The following is a 21,192-nucleotide window of genomic DNA, read 5'->3' as shown; positions in this document are numbered from 1 at the left end:
CCATTTTAAATTGTGGGTTTCAAATTGCCATAAGTCATTGGACAACATCACGGACAAATGACTTGCCAGATTTCTTTTGTCCACCCACGAAAAAAGAGTCTTTCACATCTCATCTGCCACTGACTATACCATATTTCTCTTTAGAAGTGCCACTGAGAGTTAACATTTCATTTACACTAGTGGGCAAAAAAAGATGATGATTTTCATCCCAGGAGTCCAGTGAGCTACAAACAAGCCCCCTTTCTCCTTTTCAACAGTGCAGTTATGGTTTAAAAGAGTAAAGATAATAATTTTGAACAGAAAACCAATTCCATTCAGCATTGAAACCACATCATGAATAGCCAGTATTTTACTAAAGGGCACTCCTTTCTTGGTTATACATATCCATGATGTGGTGCACACATTTCACCATGTTATGTGAACTCCAGTGAATTTTCAAACCTGGTCAGAAGATGAGCATTTTCTTGGACCTTATCTTTGAAGTTAAAGCCACAGTTCTATGTACAGAGTTTATTTGACAGACTGTGGGTCACACGGTATAGGGTAATATTTCATTCATGAGGTTTTGCAGGTGCAGAGTCTGCTAAAGAAGGTCAGTGTGAAACTGAGAAAATTTCAGAAGTTGTGTGGAATTCCTACCCCTATTTTTTTGTCTTTCCACTCTATCGTCTCCTGAAGATCAGAAATTTCCCTGATATAGCTTTCCTGTTTCTGTTGCAGCTGTCGGATTTCCTGAGGGGCAGGGGCACACAAGGAGACAGAAAGCAGGTAAAGGGTTAATCAGAAGAAAAACTCAAGATTGTAGTGATGAAAAGAACAATGAAATCAAGTGTTAAGAAAGTACAACAAACTTCCTACATGCATCACTCCCATACTCAATTGTTTTCCTTCAAAGAGATGAATGCAACTCCTGAAACCTACCCAGCTAGAGACAGCCAAACTCTCACCTTTAGTATAGTGACAAACACCTGTCTACTGGAACTATCTTAATCTCTGAATCCTTACTGGAGTTTTATGCTATCAGGGCCGGTTCCAGGGTTTTTGCCGCCCCAAGCAGCAAAAAGAAAAGAAAAGCCGTGATCGTGATCTGCAGCTTTGCCACCGCTGCTTCAGTCTTCGGCGGCAATTTGACGGCTGGTCCTTCGCTCCAAGATGGAGTGAGGGACCCGCTGCTGAAGACCCAGACGTGCTGCCCCTCACCGTTGGCCACCCCCAAGCAGCTGCTTGCTAGGCTGGTACCTGGAACCGGCCGTGTATACCATTCTCCTCTTTCTTCCAGCCTCACCACAAGAAGGAGCCCAGAGCATATGACAACTTATTCTGGGAAATTAAAGATAGCATAACATACAAATCCAACTCCAAACAGTACTTCTGAAATATTTTTGTTTTCCTCAGCCCTAACCATTTCAGGGCTAACAGACTGAACCTACAGTACTGCGCCAGATGAGAAATCTGGGGCAGGGACTAAGATTCTCCATTTCTGTCTAAGCTGTCTATATTCTAACTGTTAGTGTGGAACACATGAATCAGACAATCACATTAAAGACGATGGAGTAATTACTTACCTCGAGCATTTCTTCTCTTTGCTTCAGGGTCTCCTTGATTTCTGTGAACTGAAACTGCAATATGCTATGAGCATGCTTTTCCCGCTCAAATTCCTGGAGAGGCAAGGAAATATTTATTGGTCATGCATAATAATAATACCTAGAGCTTTTCATACACAGATCTCAAAGAGCTTTACATAGGGGTAAGTATCAATATCTCAGTTTTAAGCTTGTTTGTCTCTCATGAAGGAAATCTGAGATTGGGACTGGGTTATTTTAAACCAAATGCTCAATTTAGACACTGATCCATAATAAACAGGGTGGTGTGGGCTTTGGGGCTGGGGGAGTGCACATCATTTACAGCACTCAAGCCCTGCTGACCTCAGAGATAATGACTAGGAATGGAACCTAAAGGTTCCAAAAGGTAGAGTACTCCAACTTGGCCAGATCTTATTGTGAAAATTTAAAAACAAACCGTTTCCCATGATGGAGGACACACTAACTAATAGCTCATGAGTCAAAGATTTAGCTCCTGAGAAGTTACCATATAAGCCATAAGGAAAAACTAGTTTTAAGGAAAGTTAACTCAGTGAGGCTCATTCCATCACCTCAATGAGGTGACAAGAATTCAAGTCAATAGTATATTTTCAATATTTAATCCCATGTATGCCTTAATTTGTTTAAGAAGTCTTCTCACACAACTCTCCTATGGCCTTTTGAATTAAGCTTTGTATGTAACCGGGTCCCAGAGGAAACGGGAAAGCCTTCAAAAGTCACTATGGATAACATTTCCTGGAGTCAGAAAGGCTTTTTGATGCAAATGAAATACATAAAGCTATACTGATGAGCTTGTATGTGAAAAAGTCAACATATCCTGGATATTGACTTATAGAATTTAAATCTTATATTCATGTGCCTACAGATAAAGGCAGAAAAGGCAGCCAAGTTGCTAATGAGTGCTATTCAAAGGGTAGATTTTGATATACTTGATTCATTCCCCCCTCCCATTTTTTTTTTTTTAAAGTACTGTCTCTTCCCTGAAGACATTTTTTCAAAAAACTTTCAGCTTCTTAAGAAGTGTTCATACTCACTTTGCTTTTCTCTTCATATTGCCTCCTGGATTCTGCCAGCTGTTCTTCTAACTCTAACAATGCATCCTTCAAGGTATCGACTTGGTACATGAAGTTGGTTTTCTCATTGTCTAGTTGAGCATTAGACACCATAGCCTTTTTATATTTCTCTTCAGCTTCTGCTAAGGAGTCCTGAAGACAAGAAATATGTAAGTGCAGTGAGAGGTTACTTCAAAGAAAGCACTTTTATACATTGCAAAATATGTAAGTACATGCTTAGTTGTAGACATGCAAGCAGTTCAACTGAATCAACTGCTAACCATGTGCTTAACTAACTTTGCTGACTGGGACCCCAAACCTGGGAGAAGAGGCAGCAATATCTGGGCTTTTTGCAGTCTTAAATTAGGACTCTATTTAATTAAAAATTGCAGTTACTGTACACTACCTTTTGGCTATGCACGCACTTAAAATGCTACAGAAGAACAGCTGTAGCATGTTGACTTAGACACTCACTACAGCAATGGGAAGAGTTCTCCAATCACTGCAATTAGTCCACCTCCCAAAGAGGCAGTAGCTAGGTCGACAGAAGAATTCTGCCACTGATGTAGTGCTGTCTGCTTTAGGAGTTAGTTAGGTCAGCATAGCCACGTCTCTCGGGGGGCAGATTTTTCACATGCCTGAGACACACAGCTATGTAATGTCTGTTTTCAGTGCAGAGCAGCCCTTTATGCTCCATTTTTGTTAGATTTTTGCTTCAGATGAAGCGTGAAAATTTTTTTTCCATGCTTACGCCTTCTTTTATTAGATCCCCTTTCTTAACCTGCTTTACTAAGACCAAGTTCCAACTGTCTAGGCAATTCAGATTTATTAACTGAGGCTGAGCATGAGAACAGTTCAGATATAAGAATAGCTGCAATGATGGCAAGATAAAACGGTACCATTTTCAATGTCACAGTGCAGGCCGAAAACCTCTCCAGGTATACAATTTGAATTAAGACCACCCTAACAGCAACTTTCAAAAGCATAGCAGTGCAAGCATGCAGACAAGAAACAAGAGGTGCCTATACAGATGTCTTAATTTAAAGCTAGGATCAACAATCCACCAATTCAGTAAGTCATATCGCTAGTATTATATAGACATCCATGATACATTTTGGATATTTATAATATCCACTTCTTCTAGATCCAAACATTACAGGGGGAAATGTGCAGACTTTTAAATCTGAAAAGGTGACAAAATACACACTTTTCAATCTATTTTGGAATACTATTAAAGAGTGAGACAATCTGACATTTTAAAAGGTACAAGAATGTGTGTCTCATCATTAAATGTGAATCATGTTACTGATGCATGTTGCAGGTGTACTGTATAAAAGACAAGAAATATCAGTTGCTGAAAGGGCAATCAGGAATCAAAGCAGCTACATGATTCATTAAACCCTTAAAATTAGTTGACATGAAAGCACACACCGCTAAGGGTAAATGCAGAATCATAGTAGAACATGCCCAATTTTGTTTCACTAGTATTATCAGATTCTATCCCAACCCTGGACTATCTATCTGTCATTTAATAATTCTAAATCTGAACACAGAGATTGAAATCTCCATCTGATTTAGGCTATTTCTTTAGTGGTTTTAATCTATTCACTGTTTAACACTTTTATTCTGGGAGCGGATGAATTTAGTTTGTGTAAAATGTTCCAGTCTCTTCTTGGCAAATTCTGAAGAAAGTTCCTATAGCTGGAAATGAATTTTTAATTAAGTCCACATTCTATGCCAAAAGCAAGGTCAGAGGTGACTAAGCAAAACTGAAGTTGTTGGTCTTCGAAGACACAAGCAGATCTGGATAAAAATGCTACAAATGCACTTGAAGGGAAGAATATTACAAAAATCTAGTTCGCTTATTCTCAAAGGGTAAGGTAGATTAGTTTGCAGAATCTAATACATATTTTGTGATCTTTAACAAAAAAAAGTTTAGGCTTCATACATCTAAAAGATGCAAAAAAAGCACAAACTAATTTTTTCCATTTGCAGGTCACCTAAGATGTCTGTAACAGTATCTTGTACTACTGAAGAGATGAAGAAAAAGTATGAGAGAAAGTTTTAATTTTAATTAACAATTACGCTCATATGTACTGTATTACAGTATCTGGTATGCCAAGTCCCCAGTACACTCATCTTTACATGCCTTCTGTTTTCAAACTGTGAGCCAATGCAGCTGAATACATAGTGTAAAGTGTCAAACTGATACATTTAGTTAGTTACTACACCAAAATCCTTTTGTGCATTAATGGAATTTGTAGGCATTCCTTCCCTGCAGCAGCTGTGACAGTTTACCCCATACAATACAGAGGTTTTACCAGGGCTGCTTGTATAGCATGAGATATGACTGCCTCTCCTTCAGGCACGCATAACTTACCAATTGTTTTACTGGGACTCTCTAACAAGTACTTTTTAAAATACATTTACAGTATTTAACTTTGATTTTTCATGGCATTGAACTCCGCAGGTTTGTTACATGCTTAATAATCAGCATTTACTTTTATTTTAAATTTACCTTCAAATTTTGAGTGATTTCCTATTCTTGTATTATGGACATATTTAAAAAGGAGTAACTGATCAGTTTTCTATATACTCTAATCAATGTATTGGAATTTTTGATGGAGAATTAAATACATTCTCAAGACACCAAAATATAAGACATGCAGTAGTAAGAGTTCTCATTAATGACTTTTCGCACAGAGGTTAATATAATATTTACATGTGCTGATTATCCAAAGAAATGATTACTGGTCATCAGAATGGGAAACGTTTTCCTTACTGATCAAATGCTTTAAGTTAATTCACACCTCAGCATAAAAGCATGCAGGTTAAATTCGAGTTCTGTCTCTCACTGTGCCTCTCTGAAAGTTTAGCTGATGTTAATATCACACGTTCAGTCTGCAATAAACCAGTACCTTCATTTCTTTCAATCCCTGCATGTATTTGCCTTCTACATCCTGAATCTGGTTCTTTAACTCATTGATATCCTGAGGGAAATGGCAAGAAAAGTGAATGATGTCAAGAAAACTAATGGGCAGTAATCACAGCTGAGTGAGAAGCCGGTGTTCAAAATTCCCATTTACAGACAAATTTCTACTCTAGTTTGAGTTTTCTAAACTTCATTATAAAAAGATGTACAAGTTTTTCACACAATCATCTTTCTTGAATAGATGTATATTCCTGTCCTAACCATTTTAACTGGGAAAATGGGATGTTTCTACAACAATAAGGATGGTCTTGTGGTTAAGGAACTAGACTGTGTCTCAGGAGATCTGAATTCCATTTTGAGCTCTACCACAGGTTGTATGATATGGGCAATCCCCCCTACTCTTGTTCTGCCTCAGTTCCCTATCTGTAAAATGGGAATGATATTTCTCTACTAGCACCCAACAGCGGTGTTGTGAAGATATAAGGTATTAATGCATGTAAGGTGCTCACAGCTACATCACTCTATGATAAGTTTCACAGAAAAGTGGAAACATGAGCACCAACAGGATACCTTAGGACATGTGAAAAATACCACTGGCAAATGGAATAAAGACATTCATTTTAATTATGAGCCCAATTAAAGCTTTACACTCTCCCTCTCTCTCCTTGGTCACCTCCTGATGCTAGAACTGCAAAAGTAGTAAAATATAATTTGGAGGTGACCCAAGGAGAAAGAGAAAGAGAAAGGGACTGGGTTTGTTTCCCACTTTTATAGTTTTTAATACCAGATGGAACTATTACGATCATCTAGTCTGATCTCCTGCATAACACAGGCCATAGTGTTTCACCCAACAGCTCCTACATCAAGCCCATAATTTCCAGCTGTGCTACAGCATCTTTTTAGAACAGCTATGCACCATTTTTTCAAAAATAACATTTTTTTTAACCAACCAATAAAATGAAAATACAAAACAGACCATAAGGTGGGTGCGGTAATATCTTTTATTGGACCAACTTCTATTGGTGTGAGAGAGAGAGAGATGCTTTCGAACTTACATAGAGCTCTTCTTCAGATCACCCGAAGAAGAGCTCTGTGAAAGCTTGTCTCTCTCACTAACAGAAGTTGGTCCAATAAAAAAATAGGACCTCACCCACCTTGTCTCTCCAATATCCTGGGGCCAAAATGGCTACACAACTCTGCATAAAACAGACCAGTTACTGCCCACATTTAGACTTCAGGAAGGCCAAGTCTTTAAATGAATGAGGTGTTTTTGGTAACTACTGCCAATACTGATTTGCATGTGTAATTTCGCACACATACTGATGGAAAAATATAAAACTATGCTTTTAAATAATTCCACTGTTTACTAGGTCAAACTTAGTGGAAAACTTCAAGACATGAAGAAATACATTCTGACTGGAATGACTCCTCTAGCAAGGGATAGTTCCTACCAATACATGTTACTTACAAAGACTTCTTACCTTAATTTCTCTAATGGATGCCTCAGTATCAACGGAGATGGAGGTGTCCCCACTGCCTCTCCGGGAGGAAGTTCCACCCAGAGATGCTAGTGTAGCTGCTGATAAGCTTGACACAGTACGAACTCCCTAGAACCATACACAGTTAAAATAAGATGGGTTATGAAATAATCCTTTTTAAACACAAAAATGAATGCACGTAAATATTTTGAGAATGTGATCTGCCTCTTTATATGCATACTATTCAGAATGACCACAACGATCTCTTTGGAACATAGAAAGTTATTTTAATTTATAGCAAATGGATCATCAGTAGATATGCTGTGCATCAGTGGGTCACAAAAGACCTTCTGTTGAACAAATTTTATGTCCTGAGATTTCTCAGATCATTTATAGTATAGCTACTGATGGAGACAGAAGCTTTCACTTTGAGGTCATCAGTTCAAATTTGGGACAGGACGAAAGTGACTGACAGAAGTCACCATCTGATAGCTAATTGGTGAGTTATGAGAAGCAAGTCTGTGCCTTTAATTCAGTCCAATTCACAGTAGACAAGTGTCCAACACCACCAAAATTATATAACTGGCACTTATGTTGGCAGTCCCAGCAGACAACACAAAACTACTTAAGATAGTGAAGTCCAAAGCAGACAGCAGAGTTACAAAGGAATCTCACAAAACTGGGCAACCAAGAACAAAATGGCAGATGAAAATCAATATTCATAAATACAAAGTAACATGCATTGGAAAACATAATCCCAACTATTCCTACAAAATGATGGGATCCAAAGTAGCTGTTACCACTCAAGAAAGATCTTGGAGTCAACATGGATAGTTTTTTGAAAATATCCACTCAATGTCCAGTGGCAATCAAAAAAGCTAACAGAATGTTAGGAACCATTAGGAAAAGGATAGATAAGACAGAAAATATCATTATGCCACTATATAAATCCATGGCACGCCCACACGAATACTGGGTGCAGTTCTGGACACCCCCACCTCAAAAAAGAGACATAAGAATTGGAAAAGGTACAGAGAAGGGCAACAAATATGATTAAGGGCATAGAACATCTTCAATATAAAAGATTTAAAAGACGGACTTGTCAGCTTGGTAAAGAGACAGCTAAGGGGGGATATGATAGAAGACAATAAAATCATGAATGGAGTGGAGAAAGTGAATAAGGAGGAAGTGAATAATTTACTGCTTCAAATAACACAAGAACTAAGGGTCACCCAATGAAATTAACAGACAGCAGGTTTAAAATAAATATAAGGAAGTACTTCTTCACAAAACATAGTCAACTTATGGAACTCATTGCCTGGGGATATTGTGAAGACCAAAACCATGACAGGGCTCAAAAAGAATTAGGTAAGTTCATGAAGGATAGGTCCATCAATGGTAATTAGCCAAAATGGTCAAGGTCACAACCCCATGGTTTGTGTGTCCCTAAGCCTCTGACTGCCAGAAGCTGGGAGTGTGCAACAGGGGATGGATCACTAGATAATTGTCCCAGTTCTATTCATTCCCCCTGAAGCATCTGGTACCTGTCACTGCCAGAAGACAGGATCATGGCTAAATGGACCACTGGTCTGATCCAGTATGGTCATTCTTATGTTCTTACTATATGAAGCCATATCCTGCCATGGATTTTATTCAAAATTTGTGTAAATTCAATGCAAGTTTAACATGGAAAAGTGGTAAGATATGTTATGATCAACATAATTCATGTCAACTTTCTTACCTTCTCAAAGTCTTTTTCTGGCCTTTCTTCAACCTGCAAACAAGAGAGAGATTATTTAGAAGCAATAACTGGATAATATTGGACAAAGGGAAAACAAACCTAGCTCTGTTAGGGATCCGAGGAAAAAGGTTCATTGGCAAGACATTCTGCTCAAAGGGCAACCACAATACATAGCACTGCAATGGCAACCTCTCAAGCTTTCCTTGGTGTACCATACATTTTAAGATGGGGTATTCTTCTAACTGATAAAGTGAAGCTTGTGAATTTTTCTGTTAGGACTGCTCACGTGTTATATACATTCGTTTTTTACCTTAATCAAGGAAGCCATATTTCAGATAATCTCAAATCATTCAGAAATTAGACAGCTGTATAGGCCACATATAAATCACTTGGAATAGAAATCCATATCCAAATCTCAGGCACCAAAGAGCAGATTAGAAAATTATAATAAACTGCTGAAAAGGGGGGTAGAAAAAGAAAAGATGAAAGTTGAATGAGATTAGCCAGAGGGTGATCTTGGGGTGGACATAAAACTTTGTTGTAGCTTTGTTCTTTATATTAAAAATAGAAAATAATATTCCCCATGGTGGAGACTGGGGAAAAAGATAGGCACAAAGAGAACTAAAAAACCACTCAGATTATTTCACTTCAAGAAACTTATTTTCAGGAGGATCAGACTGTGGCAGGAAAGAATTGGTTTCAATATGAATTTTTTGCTTCTGCCAAAGGCATATTTGCTCAACACGGGCATTTTCAGATTAATGATCATTTTAAGAATGAAGGATGGTTTATTTTATTAAACAGCACATTTGCTGAGTTATTAACAATAGTGGGCTCGGTATAGGATCCAAGTCAAAAGCAAAACATATTTTAAAAACATTTCTTTAAAATACTGCAACACTTTGGGAAGGGTAAATCCTACTTGGAAAAGCCTTCACTTGTAGACCAATTTCTCACTGGGACAAATCTGAAAGGAAAGAAAAAATAGATAAAGAAATAGGTGAAGCATTAACCTTTCTGTACCAACTATTCCATCTCAGGTAACCAGAGAGCTGGATGATAGGATGGATTGCACCCTCAGCAAGTTTGCAGATGACACTAAGCTGGGGGGAAGGGTAGATATGCTGGAGGGTAAAGACAGGGTCCACAGTGACCTAGACAAATTAGAGGATTGAGCCCAAAGACATCTGATGAGGTTCAACAAGGACAAGTGCAGAGTCCTGCACCTAGGACAGAAGAATCTCATGCACTGCTACAGGCTGGGGACCAACTGGCTAATCAGCAGTTCTGCAGAAAAGGACCTGGGGACTACAGTGGATGAGAAACTGGATATCAGTCAACAGCGTGCCCTTCTTGCCAAGAAAGCTAACCGCATATTGGGCTGCATTAGTAGGAGCATTGCCAGTAGATCGAGGGAAGTGATTATTCCTCTCTATTCGGCTCTGGTAAGACCACATCTGGAGTATTGCCTCTAGTTTGTGCCTCCAAAGGATGTGCACAAATTGGACAGAGTCCAGAAGAGGGAAATGAGTAGAGGGCTGGGGAACACAACTTATGAGGAGAGGCTGAAGGAACTGGGCTTATTTAGTCTGCAGAAGAAAAGAGTGAGGGGGGATTTGATAGCAGCCTTCAACTACCTGAAGGGGAATTCCAAAGAGGATGGAGCTAGGCTGCTCTCAGTGGTGGCAGGTGACTGAACAAGGAGCAATAGTCTCAAATTACAGTGGGGGAGGTCTAGGTTGGATATTAGGAAACACTTTTTCACTAGGAGGGTGGTGAAGCACTGGAATGGGTTACCTAGGGAGGTGGTGGAATTTCCATCTTTTAAGGCCTGGCTTGACAAAGCCCTGGCTGGGATGATTTAGTTGGGAATTGGTCCTGCTTTGAGCAGGGGGTTGGACTAGATGACCTCCTGAGGTCTCTTCCAACTCTAATCATCTATGATTCTATGAAATGCTTGTTTCTAAACCTTTAATGAAGCAGACAAGATCTGTAGAAACTGGCATAGTTAAATAACCCCATTAGAAGTTATACTGCATGGCTGGGGTGGATCTCAAAGATGATTTATGGACAATGAGTTAAGATTCTCTACGACAAGAACTGGACAACAACAATTAAAGAGAACATTATATTTATATCATTTGAAAGTATTGAACAAAGATGTCTTCTGTAGAAGGCATTTGGAGAAGTTTTTAGAGGTCAGCTGATAAGCAGAACCTCTCAATTGAAAAAGGAGATTAAAAAATTAAAATCAGGAGCAATTCATAAAACCCCAGGTTCAAAATAGTATATAAATAGTTAACTAATATTAGTGGGAAACTAAACATGTTGATGACATGCCACTGAAGAAGCCTTTAGATGTATAAAACCAATGTTTTATGATACAGGAAATAAAAGTGGTAAGTTACTGTCTTAAACTTATAGTGACTCAAAAGCAACCATTACGCCACCAATTAACAGTCAGCAACAGAGACACACCCAAATGACGTATGCTACTTTTGCTGCTTACTATAAACTCAATCTACTTCATATACACCAAGCTCTGAAGTGATTTAAAAATATCTGGAGGTAGTAGGCTTGCCAAAGATGCATGAAATGTATAAAGAAACTGTAGATAATAGAAGAAGAAATCTTAGAGGCAACACCAAGCATGGAAAGTAGTAAAATTCCAAGACCTGATGGCTCTCCAGGTGAATTTTATAAGGTAGTTTAAGGAGAATAGTAGGTCCTTTGAGGGGTCCCTTTAGGGCCATTTTAAGCTCCAACCTAAGGCCTGGTCTACATGATAATGTTAGAGTGATGTAGGCCACCTTGTGCCGACCTAATTGTGCATAAGTCTACACTTAAATTTGCCTTCCACCAAGTAAGTACTCCATCATGCCAACAGAGTGACAGCACCTCGCCAAGTGGCATTGAGCCATGGTCGATGTACTGAAGTTGACACAGCACAAATGTAGACATTGCATTACCTTTATCAACCCTAACAATCCTCCCGCAGCTATCTCAAAATGCCGATACTGACTGCTCAGGTTACAGTTGTCAACTCCACTCTCCAGGGTGAGAGAGACCAGAAGTTCCCCACACCCATTAAAACCCCACTAATTTTTGAAATGCCTTTCCATCTTGGCAAGTACTCCTAGCAACTTTTCATTGTTGTGTGCAACTGCCCCACCAGCCATGTTGGCTACACACTCCAGACATGCTCCTGCCTGGAGCAGACAGGAAGTATTTTATCTTGGGGGCCTGTAGAGAGAAGAGGCTGTGCAAGCACAGCTATGGACCAGCCACAGAAACATGGACATCTATGAGCAGATTGTACAGGAGAAAGGGTGTGACATGGATCAGCAGCAGTGCTGTGTGAAAGTAAAGGAACTGCAGCAGGCATACCAGAAGACCAGGGAGGCCGACAATCAATCTGGCCCTGAGCCACAGACCTCCTGCTTTTATAAAGAGCTGCATGTCATATATGGTGAACAGCCCACTGCCACCCTACACACCACTGTGGATACTCCAAGGCCCCTGGTATGAACAGTGAGGAGGAGAGTGGGTGGTCCTGTGACTGGCGGGGTCCAGCTATTCCATGAGCCAGGAGCTGTTTGAGATTCCACTGCGGTCCAGTCAGTGCCAGCAGTTGAGCACAGGGAAGCCTGATGCCAGGGAAGGAACCTCAGGTAAATGTCTGATTGTATTTCCCATTACAATGATTTACTGATACTCCCTCCCAACTTAGCAGGACACAGCTACTGACTTTTCATTAATTCACTTGTACAAGAAGAGGCAGTGGTACAATAAAGAGGCGGAGTTGCTCTCGGTTTTTCATTGCCCTGCAGAATTAGCAGAGGGGCCATTTGGAGCAGTTTATGTATCACAGAATCGTAGAATATTAGGGTTGGAAGGAACCTCAGAAGGTCATCTAGTCCAACCCCCTGCTCAAAGCAGGACCAATCCCCAGATTTTTACCCCAGTTCCCAAACGGCCCCCTCAAGGGCTGAACTCACAACTCTGGGTTTGGCAGGCCAATGCTCAAACCACTGAGCTATCCCTCCCCTCGATGTACACAGGGGTGTCCCTTGAATCCTCTTCAGAGATCTTAGTGAAATTTCCATGGACGTATATTGCAATCCTCTCCCAAAAGTTTCTAGGGATGGCAACCTTATTTCTTCCTCCTTGGTAGGACACCTTCCTATGCCAGTCAGCAATAACTTCAGCAGGCACCATTGCAATCAACAGGTTAGCAGCATACAGGTCTGGGTGGCTTTGAGACACCAGCAAAAGCTGTGATCTCTGTACCTTTGTTACCTCAGATGTAAGATTTCAGCTAAATTCACCATCTCTTGCAAAAAAATAGAGCCATGATGGGAATCTGACTCTGCAGTCCCAGTCACTCCTGCATGACCCGTTTATGCCTCATCATGTGTTGCCAAAACTTCCCAAAAGACAGTGCACTGAATGGTGGCAAGTTGCATACTGGGATACCTACCCATGGTGCACCACACTCCTGGTGAGTTCTTGCAGTGCTGACACAAGGAGCCAAGCACGCACACGCACAAACAATACATTAACTGGAGCAGCTTTTATGCCGACATAACTTGCATTGGCAAAAGTTTGTAGTGTAGAAATGCCTTCAGCTCCAGTCATCCAGAAGAGGGGACTCTTGGTATCCCCAGTTAGTTAAGAACTGACATCAGTAGAAGGCCCTTAACATTTTAACCAAGTGGAAACTGTAAACAGTGGAAGTTCAGGAAAGGAAGTTTGCTTTTCTTTGAGGATACACAAAGTTCTTGCCAAACAATGCTGAACTTCCAAGTTACTGTGCAACAAAGAATGCTATCACACAAGCAAACCGATGGAGAACAACCTAACTGCCTCCAAACTGCTCACCATACTTTTTACTGTAAAAAATAATAGCTAATAAATACATGCTACCGAAAAAATGAAAGAATAAAGTCCCTGCCAAGAAAGTAATATAAATAGGAATACATCTAATAAAAATGCAAAAGCTTTTTATTGTAGGACTATTGAAATAAATCAAAATCTATATGTTTTAATAATGTATAATACTCATCTCTACTAACAGACCATCACCTGAATGCCCATCATTTCATGGGGAGTTATGCAAGAGAGAAGGAGAAGGAAGGCATAACAGTCATTTGCAGGAAAATTCCTATGTGCAGCATTGTAATTTGGCAAGGGGTACAAGCCGTTCTTTGTAAAATAAGCACATCACAAAGAGCTCAGAGTTCAGCCTCTTCTGAAGGTTATTTTTTCAGAATAAAACCAGAGCCACATTACAAAAGTGTCAGCACTATCAGAGGGCTGAATGCAGCTGGAAGCCAAGCAGGGGCAGAATAATTCTACAAGTCCATATATGGAAGTATTGCCTATTTTTCATAAACAGTAATGAACTATTGCAGTTTTAATACATTTGAAACTTATTTCCCTTATTCCTTCCACTTAACTAGCAAATATTTGATATTAACCCTTCAAATGTCTAGCTTCTACTCATACCCCATGCCACTGTGTACTAATATAGTGGAACGAGGGGAATAGCTAAGTGGTTTGAGCATTGGCTTGCAAAACCCAGGGTTATGAGTTCAATCCTTGAGGGGACCATTTAGGGATCTGGGGCAAAAATCTGTCTGGGGATTGGTCTTGCTTTGAGCAGAGGGTTGGACTAGATGACCTCCTGAGTTCCTTTCCAACCGTAAGATTCTATGAAGCTTTTCAAATGTTTTACAAACATTTACAGAATAGACCTCAGTATCCCCATGGAGTTGGTTCATATTATCCCCAGCCTGCGACAAACAAACAGGAACACAAAGTTAAGTGACTTCAAGGTCAAACTAAATCAGCAGAAGAGTCAGGCCTTTAATCCAGAATTCCCAGACACCAGCCTCAAACTAGACCACCTATGCTTATAAATTTTGACAAAGCAGCTGCTAGAGGACCTTATGTTGTATGCCATCAGGTACTAAAAAGTCCACAGCCAGTGTGTGAATGCATCACTGAATTGCTCCTCAGCTCCATTTCAGTGACATGTGATTAGATCATTTTCCCCATAAAAAGCAAGGTCTTATTTTCTGTTTGTTGTGACATGAATGAAACCTGAGATCACATTTTCTATTCTAAAACTAGGATAGTATTTGGTTCTTAGTGGTGTGAGCTCACCATTGGTACAATTTCACAGTTGTATTGACCTTTTCTGCTCTATAAATCCAGCACCAGAGGGCAGTCTCAAACTCAATCAAGAAAAGATGAAATAGCACTACCTCTGAGATGGACATGGCACAGAGCTTGGCTACACTCAAAACTTCAAAGCGCTACTGCGGTAGCACTGCCGCAGCAGCACTTTGAAGTATGAGTGTGGTCGCAGTGCCAGCGCTGGGAAAGAGCTCTCCCAGCACTGCACGTACTCCACCTCCTCATGGGGATTAGCTTGCAGCACTGGGAGCCATGCTCCCAGCGCTACGGCACTGTTTATACTGGTGCTTTACAGCGTTGTATCTTGCAGAGCTCAGGGGTGTGTTTTTTTCACACCCCTGAGCGAGAAAGTTGCAGCGCTGTAAAGCGCCAGTGTAGCCAAGGCCACATACTATCCAATAATGAATGAGAGATGGACAGTGATTAGATGCAAGGAATTATAAACCTACCTCAACACTGAGGAAAGAATTTTTTTTTACCAATTTTAATAATCAGAATGTAGTGTTACTTCCTGCCTCATTGCGAAACAATGACTGATGTAATCAAACGCTACTCCTTAAAAGTACAGTCTAAAAGAGGTAAGTTCTATGGGCACACACAGGACCATCTTAAGGTCTTGTGCATTTCAATAATAGTCAAAGTCTACCTTGCTATAGGAATCAGCGCAGAACTTTTAAAGGTTACTTACTAGCAAGAAAACCTCTGAACTTTGTCAGGTCAGGATTAGGTGTTTCTTCAGGATTCTCTGTAACTAATCTAGATAAGGAATGACTGTTAAATCAATCCATCTTACTTAAACATATCGGGAATTTCTGGAATGCAAGTCAGCACTGCAGCAGATCTCCACTCCAGACAAGCTGAAGCACAAACAGGTCTGTCACTCTTCACTGGCTATAGCTGTCAGCTTTGGTATACCAGTAAAATTTTAAAATTGAATGGTCAGACTGGATTGGATGAAGGCTGTGAAAATTGAGGGCAAAGTATCAAACAATCACATTTGCTTAGAATTAAATCTACTTCTGTTATCACTTGTATTCAGTCCCTCATAGGCTACCAACCCCCCCGCCCCACCCCACCCCCCCAAAAAAACAAAAAACGGACCATTGGTCCCCACCCTTCTGAACGTCTCCAAGAAATGGGAAAAGGAACACAGCACAGATTACCTGTTGTGTCTGGCTAACAAAATATGCCTTTGAATTCCAAACATGTTGTCCTCTTTTTAGATCTGAGAAATCTTTTAACACAGATTCAGAGAGTAATAGAACTGGTTTCAAAGAAGTATCTTTCAAACTACTAGCTCCTTTTAGTGATTAAAAAGTCTGAACATTTTTAAATTTCCAGACTTAACAGCATACAGTGACGCTCTCCTCTTTTCTCAGCATTTGAAAGACTAATCTACATGATCAGGATTTACCTCCAATTTTTTTCTTAATTACTGAAGATTTATGGAAAGTGAAATCTGTCAGCATTATCCTGAAGATCTGTATTTATATAGAAAAATATGCAGTTTATTGTTATATTAGCATGCAGTTATTGTCATACTCACAGACATAGGTGGGGGCAATAAAGCGACAGTCACATGATAGAAGGGATTAATTGAGCACCAGATCAACTTGTAATCAGCAAACTTGACCAAGTACCATAATCTTATCACTTCAGTTTAACTACACACACACAAATATAGAAATTAACAACCTCAAAGACTAGATTTTTCAGTAACACATTTTCAAACTAAAAATGTTTTTATTTTTAATAGTACAATTTTAAAAGAGTCATTATTGGGCTGAGACCACACAAACCTACATTTAGTCCCGTTTCATGCTGATACATATGTCAAAGTCATAATCACCCTGTGTAAAATACATAGTTATTTATGGGAAAATTTTCTGTACAGAGTTTTGTACAATGTTACCAAACATCATAGCAGGATAGCTCTACTCCTGTTTGAGCCAAACAAGAGAACCAAAAAACAAACTCCTGAAGATTAACACTACCTAATGAAAGAAAGTTTTTCAAAGCCAGGTTTACATGTTAACAAGTAACCCCTATGGCAAACTAACAACAAACAGAGCACCTTTACAGAAAAATGCTATATCATAGTTACATCAGGTGAATTCTATGGACTTTAGTGAGTGGAACTTCTTAAGGAAGGGATTCTAAAAATCAAAGTCTTGTGTGCATTAAGCTCCACTGATCCCTTCTATAAAATAAAGTGGTGTGCATGTCCATCAAAAGTTTACCTTCTAGGCACTATTGTCTCATGTGCTATACACCTTCATTCATACTCTGTTGCTTTTCAATAGCTTTCTATGTTTACTGTTATTTCTAAACTGCTTTGGCATCTTTCTGGGATGGAAGCCATTGTGTATAAGAAATAAGAATGAACAATGTTCCTGAAGTCAAGCTGCTGCTAACTATATTTTGGGAAAACCTTTGCTTAACTTAATCTAGAGTACAGGCAGGATGTCAGAAAGCCACATAAAAGACAATATAGACTGTTCCTCAAACTCCAGCTCACTTTGAAACATCCTTAGATTGCATATTTAAGAACAGCAGATTGAGTGGCACAGTGGTTTATGTACCAGCCGTCTTCTCAGTGACACTTCAAATTTGGCTCATTTATTGTGCTCTCTTGACTTGAGTACACTTAAACTTGCTCACGCTATCGGACCTGAAGTCAGCTGTTTCTGTTGAATTCCACTTCTGTCATAAATAGATAGCTAAGGGTTAATGTTTCTTTCACCCGTAAAGGCTAAACAAAGAGAACCAAACACCTGACCAGAGGACCAATCAGGAAACCGGATTTTTCAAAGCACAGGAGGCGGCAATGTTTGGGTCTGTGTCTTTTGTCTGGTTCTCGGCTATGAGAGGGGTCTTTCTATCTGTAAGCTTCTTATCATAAGCATTCCCAAATCTGGACCTTAGCGTCCAGAAATCTGGGTGCCTGCATGAGCCCCTCTAAGCTTAATTACCAGCTCAGATTTGATCTCGCTGCCACCAGCCAAAAATTCCAGGGTTTTGGCTCCCTCTGGTCTCCCCAAACCCTTCCCTGGGGAACCCCAAGACTCAGAATCCCTGAGTCTTACCACAAAAGGAAATTAATCCATTCCCTTCCCCCTCTCTCTCCCCCACCCAGAATTTCCTCTCTGCGGCTAACCTGAGAGTACTGATCCCACCTCTTTACATCACAATACAAAAGAATGTCTCCTCTCTTCCCAAAAGAGACAACAAATACAAGAAACAGAAATGATTCTCTCTCTCTTCCCCTCCACAAATTCCCTGGTGCTGTAGAGCTTCACCCTCCGTAGATCTAACACAAGAGATTCCCTCCCTTGTCCTTAGCCTACCAGAGAGAAAACTCAAACAAGTCTTAAAAGAAAACTTTATATAAAAAAGAAGAAAAGACATAAAAATATGATCTCTGAATTAAGTTGACAATACACACGGCTCTGCTTAAAAGAAATATGAATAAACAGCCTTATTCAAAAAGAGATACAATTTAACCATTCCGCAAACTACACACATGTAAATACAAAAAAACAACAACAGCCTATTGTTTTCTACTTTCTTTGTATAACAACTTTGAATGAAGATTAGAAGTGTCATAAACAGATAGCTAGGGTTATGTTTCTTCACCTGCAAGGGTTAACAAGAGAACCAAACACCTGACCAGAGGACAATCACGAAACCGATTTTTCAAAGCTCAGGGGAGGGAATGTTTGGGTCTGTGTCTTTGTCTGGCTCTCAGCTATGAGAGGGGATCTTTTCTATCTGTAAGTTCTAATCTTCAGTTTCAAAGTCTTGAGTACAAAGGTAGAAAAAACAATAGGCTGTTATTGTTTTTTTTGTATTTACATGTGTGTAGTTTGCTGGAATGTTTAAATTGTCTCTCTTTTTGAATAAGGCTGTTTATTCATATTTTTCTTTTAAGCAATAGCCCTGTACTGTCACTTTAATACAGAGATTAATTTTTTTTGTCTTTTTCTTTCTTTTTATATAAAGCGGTCTTTTTTTTAAAACTTGTTGACTTTTCTTTTTCTAGTTATGGTAAGGGGATAGGAATCTCTGTGCCAGGATTACTGCCTCTCTCAGGGAAAGACTGGGAGGGGGGAAAAGAAGGAGGGGGAAGGTAAATTGTCCTCTCGGTTTTGTGTTTCAAGGGATTGAAGCAGGGAAATCTCCTAGTATACCCAGGGCGGGAAAATCTGGGAGGAAGTAAAGAGCAGGAAGGGAAATGGTTTATTTCTCCTTGTTTTAAGCATCCAAGGGATTTGGGTTCTTGGGGTCCCCAGGGAAGGTTTTGGGGGGACCAGAGTGTACCAGGCACTGGAATTCCTGGTTGGTGGCAGCCTATCAGATCTAAGCTGGTAATTAAGCTTGGAGAGTTTCATGCAGGCACCCAGGTTTTTGGACGCTAAGGTCCAGATTTGGGAAAGATGCTTACGATAACTTCATTTTCTGCATCATTGAACTAACTCAAACCCCTCCCAATTTATATATACAATTCTCCTGGGAGGAAGATCCTGAAGTTTTGAGTTCAGACATCTATTGGTGCGAAGTGGGACTGCTTCATTATACGCCCCGGGTCCGGCAATCTTCCCCTTTTCCCATGCAGCTGGGTTGCATCACCACATTGGTCTTTTCCAGGCTTGCTGGTACAATGCTTGCTTTGTATCTATTCCATCTTACCATATACAGTTCATCCATCATTTTCTTGGCCATCCTCTTGTTCTTCGCCCATGTACTTTAATCTCAAACATCTTCCTAACAAGATTCCTTTCATCCATCCTTTGTACACACCCATACCATTTCAGCCTCTTCTCTTACAGCTTCTTTTTGATATCAAAGACCTTGGCTTCACTCCTGGTGACATCACTTTGTTGTTCCTCTTCTTCCTCTAAAAGCAAACTGCTCCTTTCCTAAAATGGGCTTCACTGTTGGATGAAAACAACTCTGATTCTCTCTAACATCTTCATAAAATGGGACAGCAATGTAATTCCTTGTTACTTTGAATGTATGTGTCACCATTTTGTTTGCATATTGGTACCTATATGGACTTTTTCCATTCTCTTGGGAGTGTCTTCTTTTTCCAAACTATACACAGGACTCACCCGAGCCAGCATACACAAAACACTCTCAAGGCTTTGATAATTTCCACCATGACTTCATCTGGACCCGTTTCTTTTCCAGGTGCCATCTTCAGCAGTGCAGTCTTGATGTCTGCCTCTGACAGGTCAGAGGCATCTGTGATTATCGATTCCCACAATGGTAGTGTAACATATAAACTAGACCCTCATTAAGTTGACCCTCAAAATATTCTTATTGGTTATTCATATTATCACTTACTCTCATACCTATAACTATATCTCATCAATACACAGGCTTCCAAACTGGGAACCACATTCACTGGTGACTTTTCCAATAATTAACTGATACCAGACTTTATTTATTTTCAAAAGAAATAATTAAAGTTAACAAGCCTCAAACTTATCCTGCTAGCTGGATAGTTAAAAAAAAAGAAACAAGGGGTGTAAGTATTTTCTAAAATTATCTCCCAAGGGAAGGCCTAAAACAACATTCAAGTTTCAGGTCCTCAGCTAGGAGATGCATAAACTCAGGGTGGAGTTTATTATGACTGGGGATGTCTACTAAAAGTGGGTGTTCATTCATGTCATTCTCCTACTCCTCCTAAAAGCCCATATCTTCGCTCCCGAAGGGGAAGGGCTGCAGCATGTATCTGGCAGATGATAATGATTGATTCAAAGCGAATTAGCATATTTACACTGGTGTTAAACTTTAGTAAAAATGAAGTGATGCTTTATTCAAGCAGACCCATTGCCCTTTGAAATTCACTGGAAAAATTCAAAACGTACTCCACTATAACCTGAATTTTGCTATAATCTAGTTCACTGTGCAGCACGTGGGTGTGGGTCACTTGCCAGAATTATCTGAGTGAATTTCCCTACCATTGTGGGGGCCTCAGGCACTGGTGTCCAGGGTCCCTCATATTCTCTGCCTGTGGATGATTTTTTTGTTTGGTTAGTTGCAGAGAAGATGCTAGATTGATGTCTCTGGAAACTGAAGTTCTATCTTTATCCACATAACGTATACAGCACTGGCAGTACAAGCTTGCTCAAAATGCTCTACCAACATGCCTCAAGCTTAACCCTGTGGTAGCATTTCTAGG

At 39.9% G+C, this 21,192-nt stretch overlaps 1 protein-coding gene across 20 annotated transcripts in view; it reads right to left on the bottom strand.

Moving 5' to 3' along the window:
* Positions 1 to 21,192, bottom strand: part of LRRFIP1 (LRR binding FLII interacting protein 1) — a 223,848-nt gene that overhangs the window by 24,342 nt on the left and 178,314 nt on the right. For 12 of the 20 annotated variants that reach the window (XM_075069920.1, XM_032773283.2, XM_075069906.1 and 9 more), the window contains 6 exons: positions 8,805 to 8,837; positions 7,067 to 7,192; positions 5,572 to 5,643; positions 2,636 to 2,806; positions 1,566 to 1,658; positions 640 to 732 (listed from right to left, as the gene is read on the bottom strand). In XM_075069920.1, coding sequence (XP_074926021.1) covers positions 640 to 732; positions 1,566 to 1,658; positions 2,636 to 2,806; positions 5,572 to 5,643; positions 7,067 to 7,192; positions 8,805 to 8,837 — 588 coding nt within the window. The remainder of the gene's footprint in view (positions 1 to 639; positions 733 to 1,565; positions 1,659 to 2,635; positions 2,807 to 5,571; positions 5,644 to 7,066; positions 7,193 to 8,804; positions 8,838 to 21,192) is intronic. The other 8 variants (XM_075069924.1, XM_075069913.1, XM_075069921.1 and 5 more) reach the window with 3 other exon arrangements.

This window comes from Chelonoidis abingdonii, chromosome 10 (genome assembly GCF_003597395.2).
Source record: "Chelonoidis abingdonii isolate Lonesome George chromosome 10, CheloAbing_2.0, whole genome shotgun sequence".
NCBI classification, from domain to species: domain Eukaryota; kingdom Metazoa; phylum Chordata; order Testudines; family Testudinidae; genus Chelonoidis; species Chelonoidis abingdonii.
The sequence above is the reverse complement of the archived record's forward strand: the minus strand, read 5'-3'. Positions and strand labels throughout refer to the sequence as shown.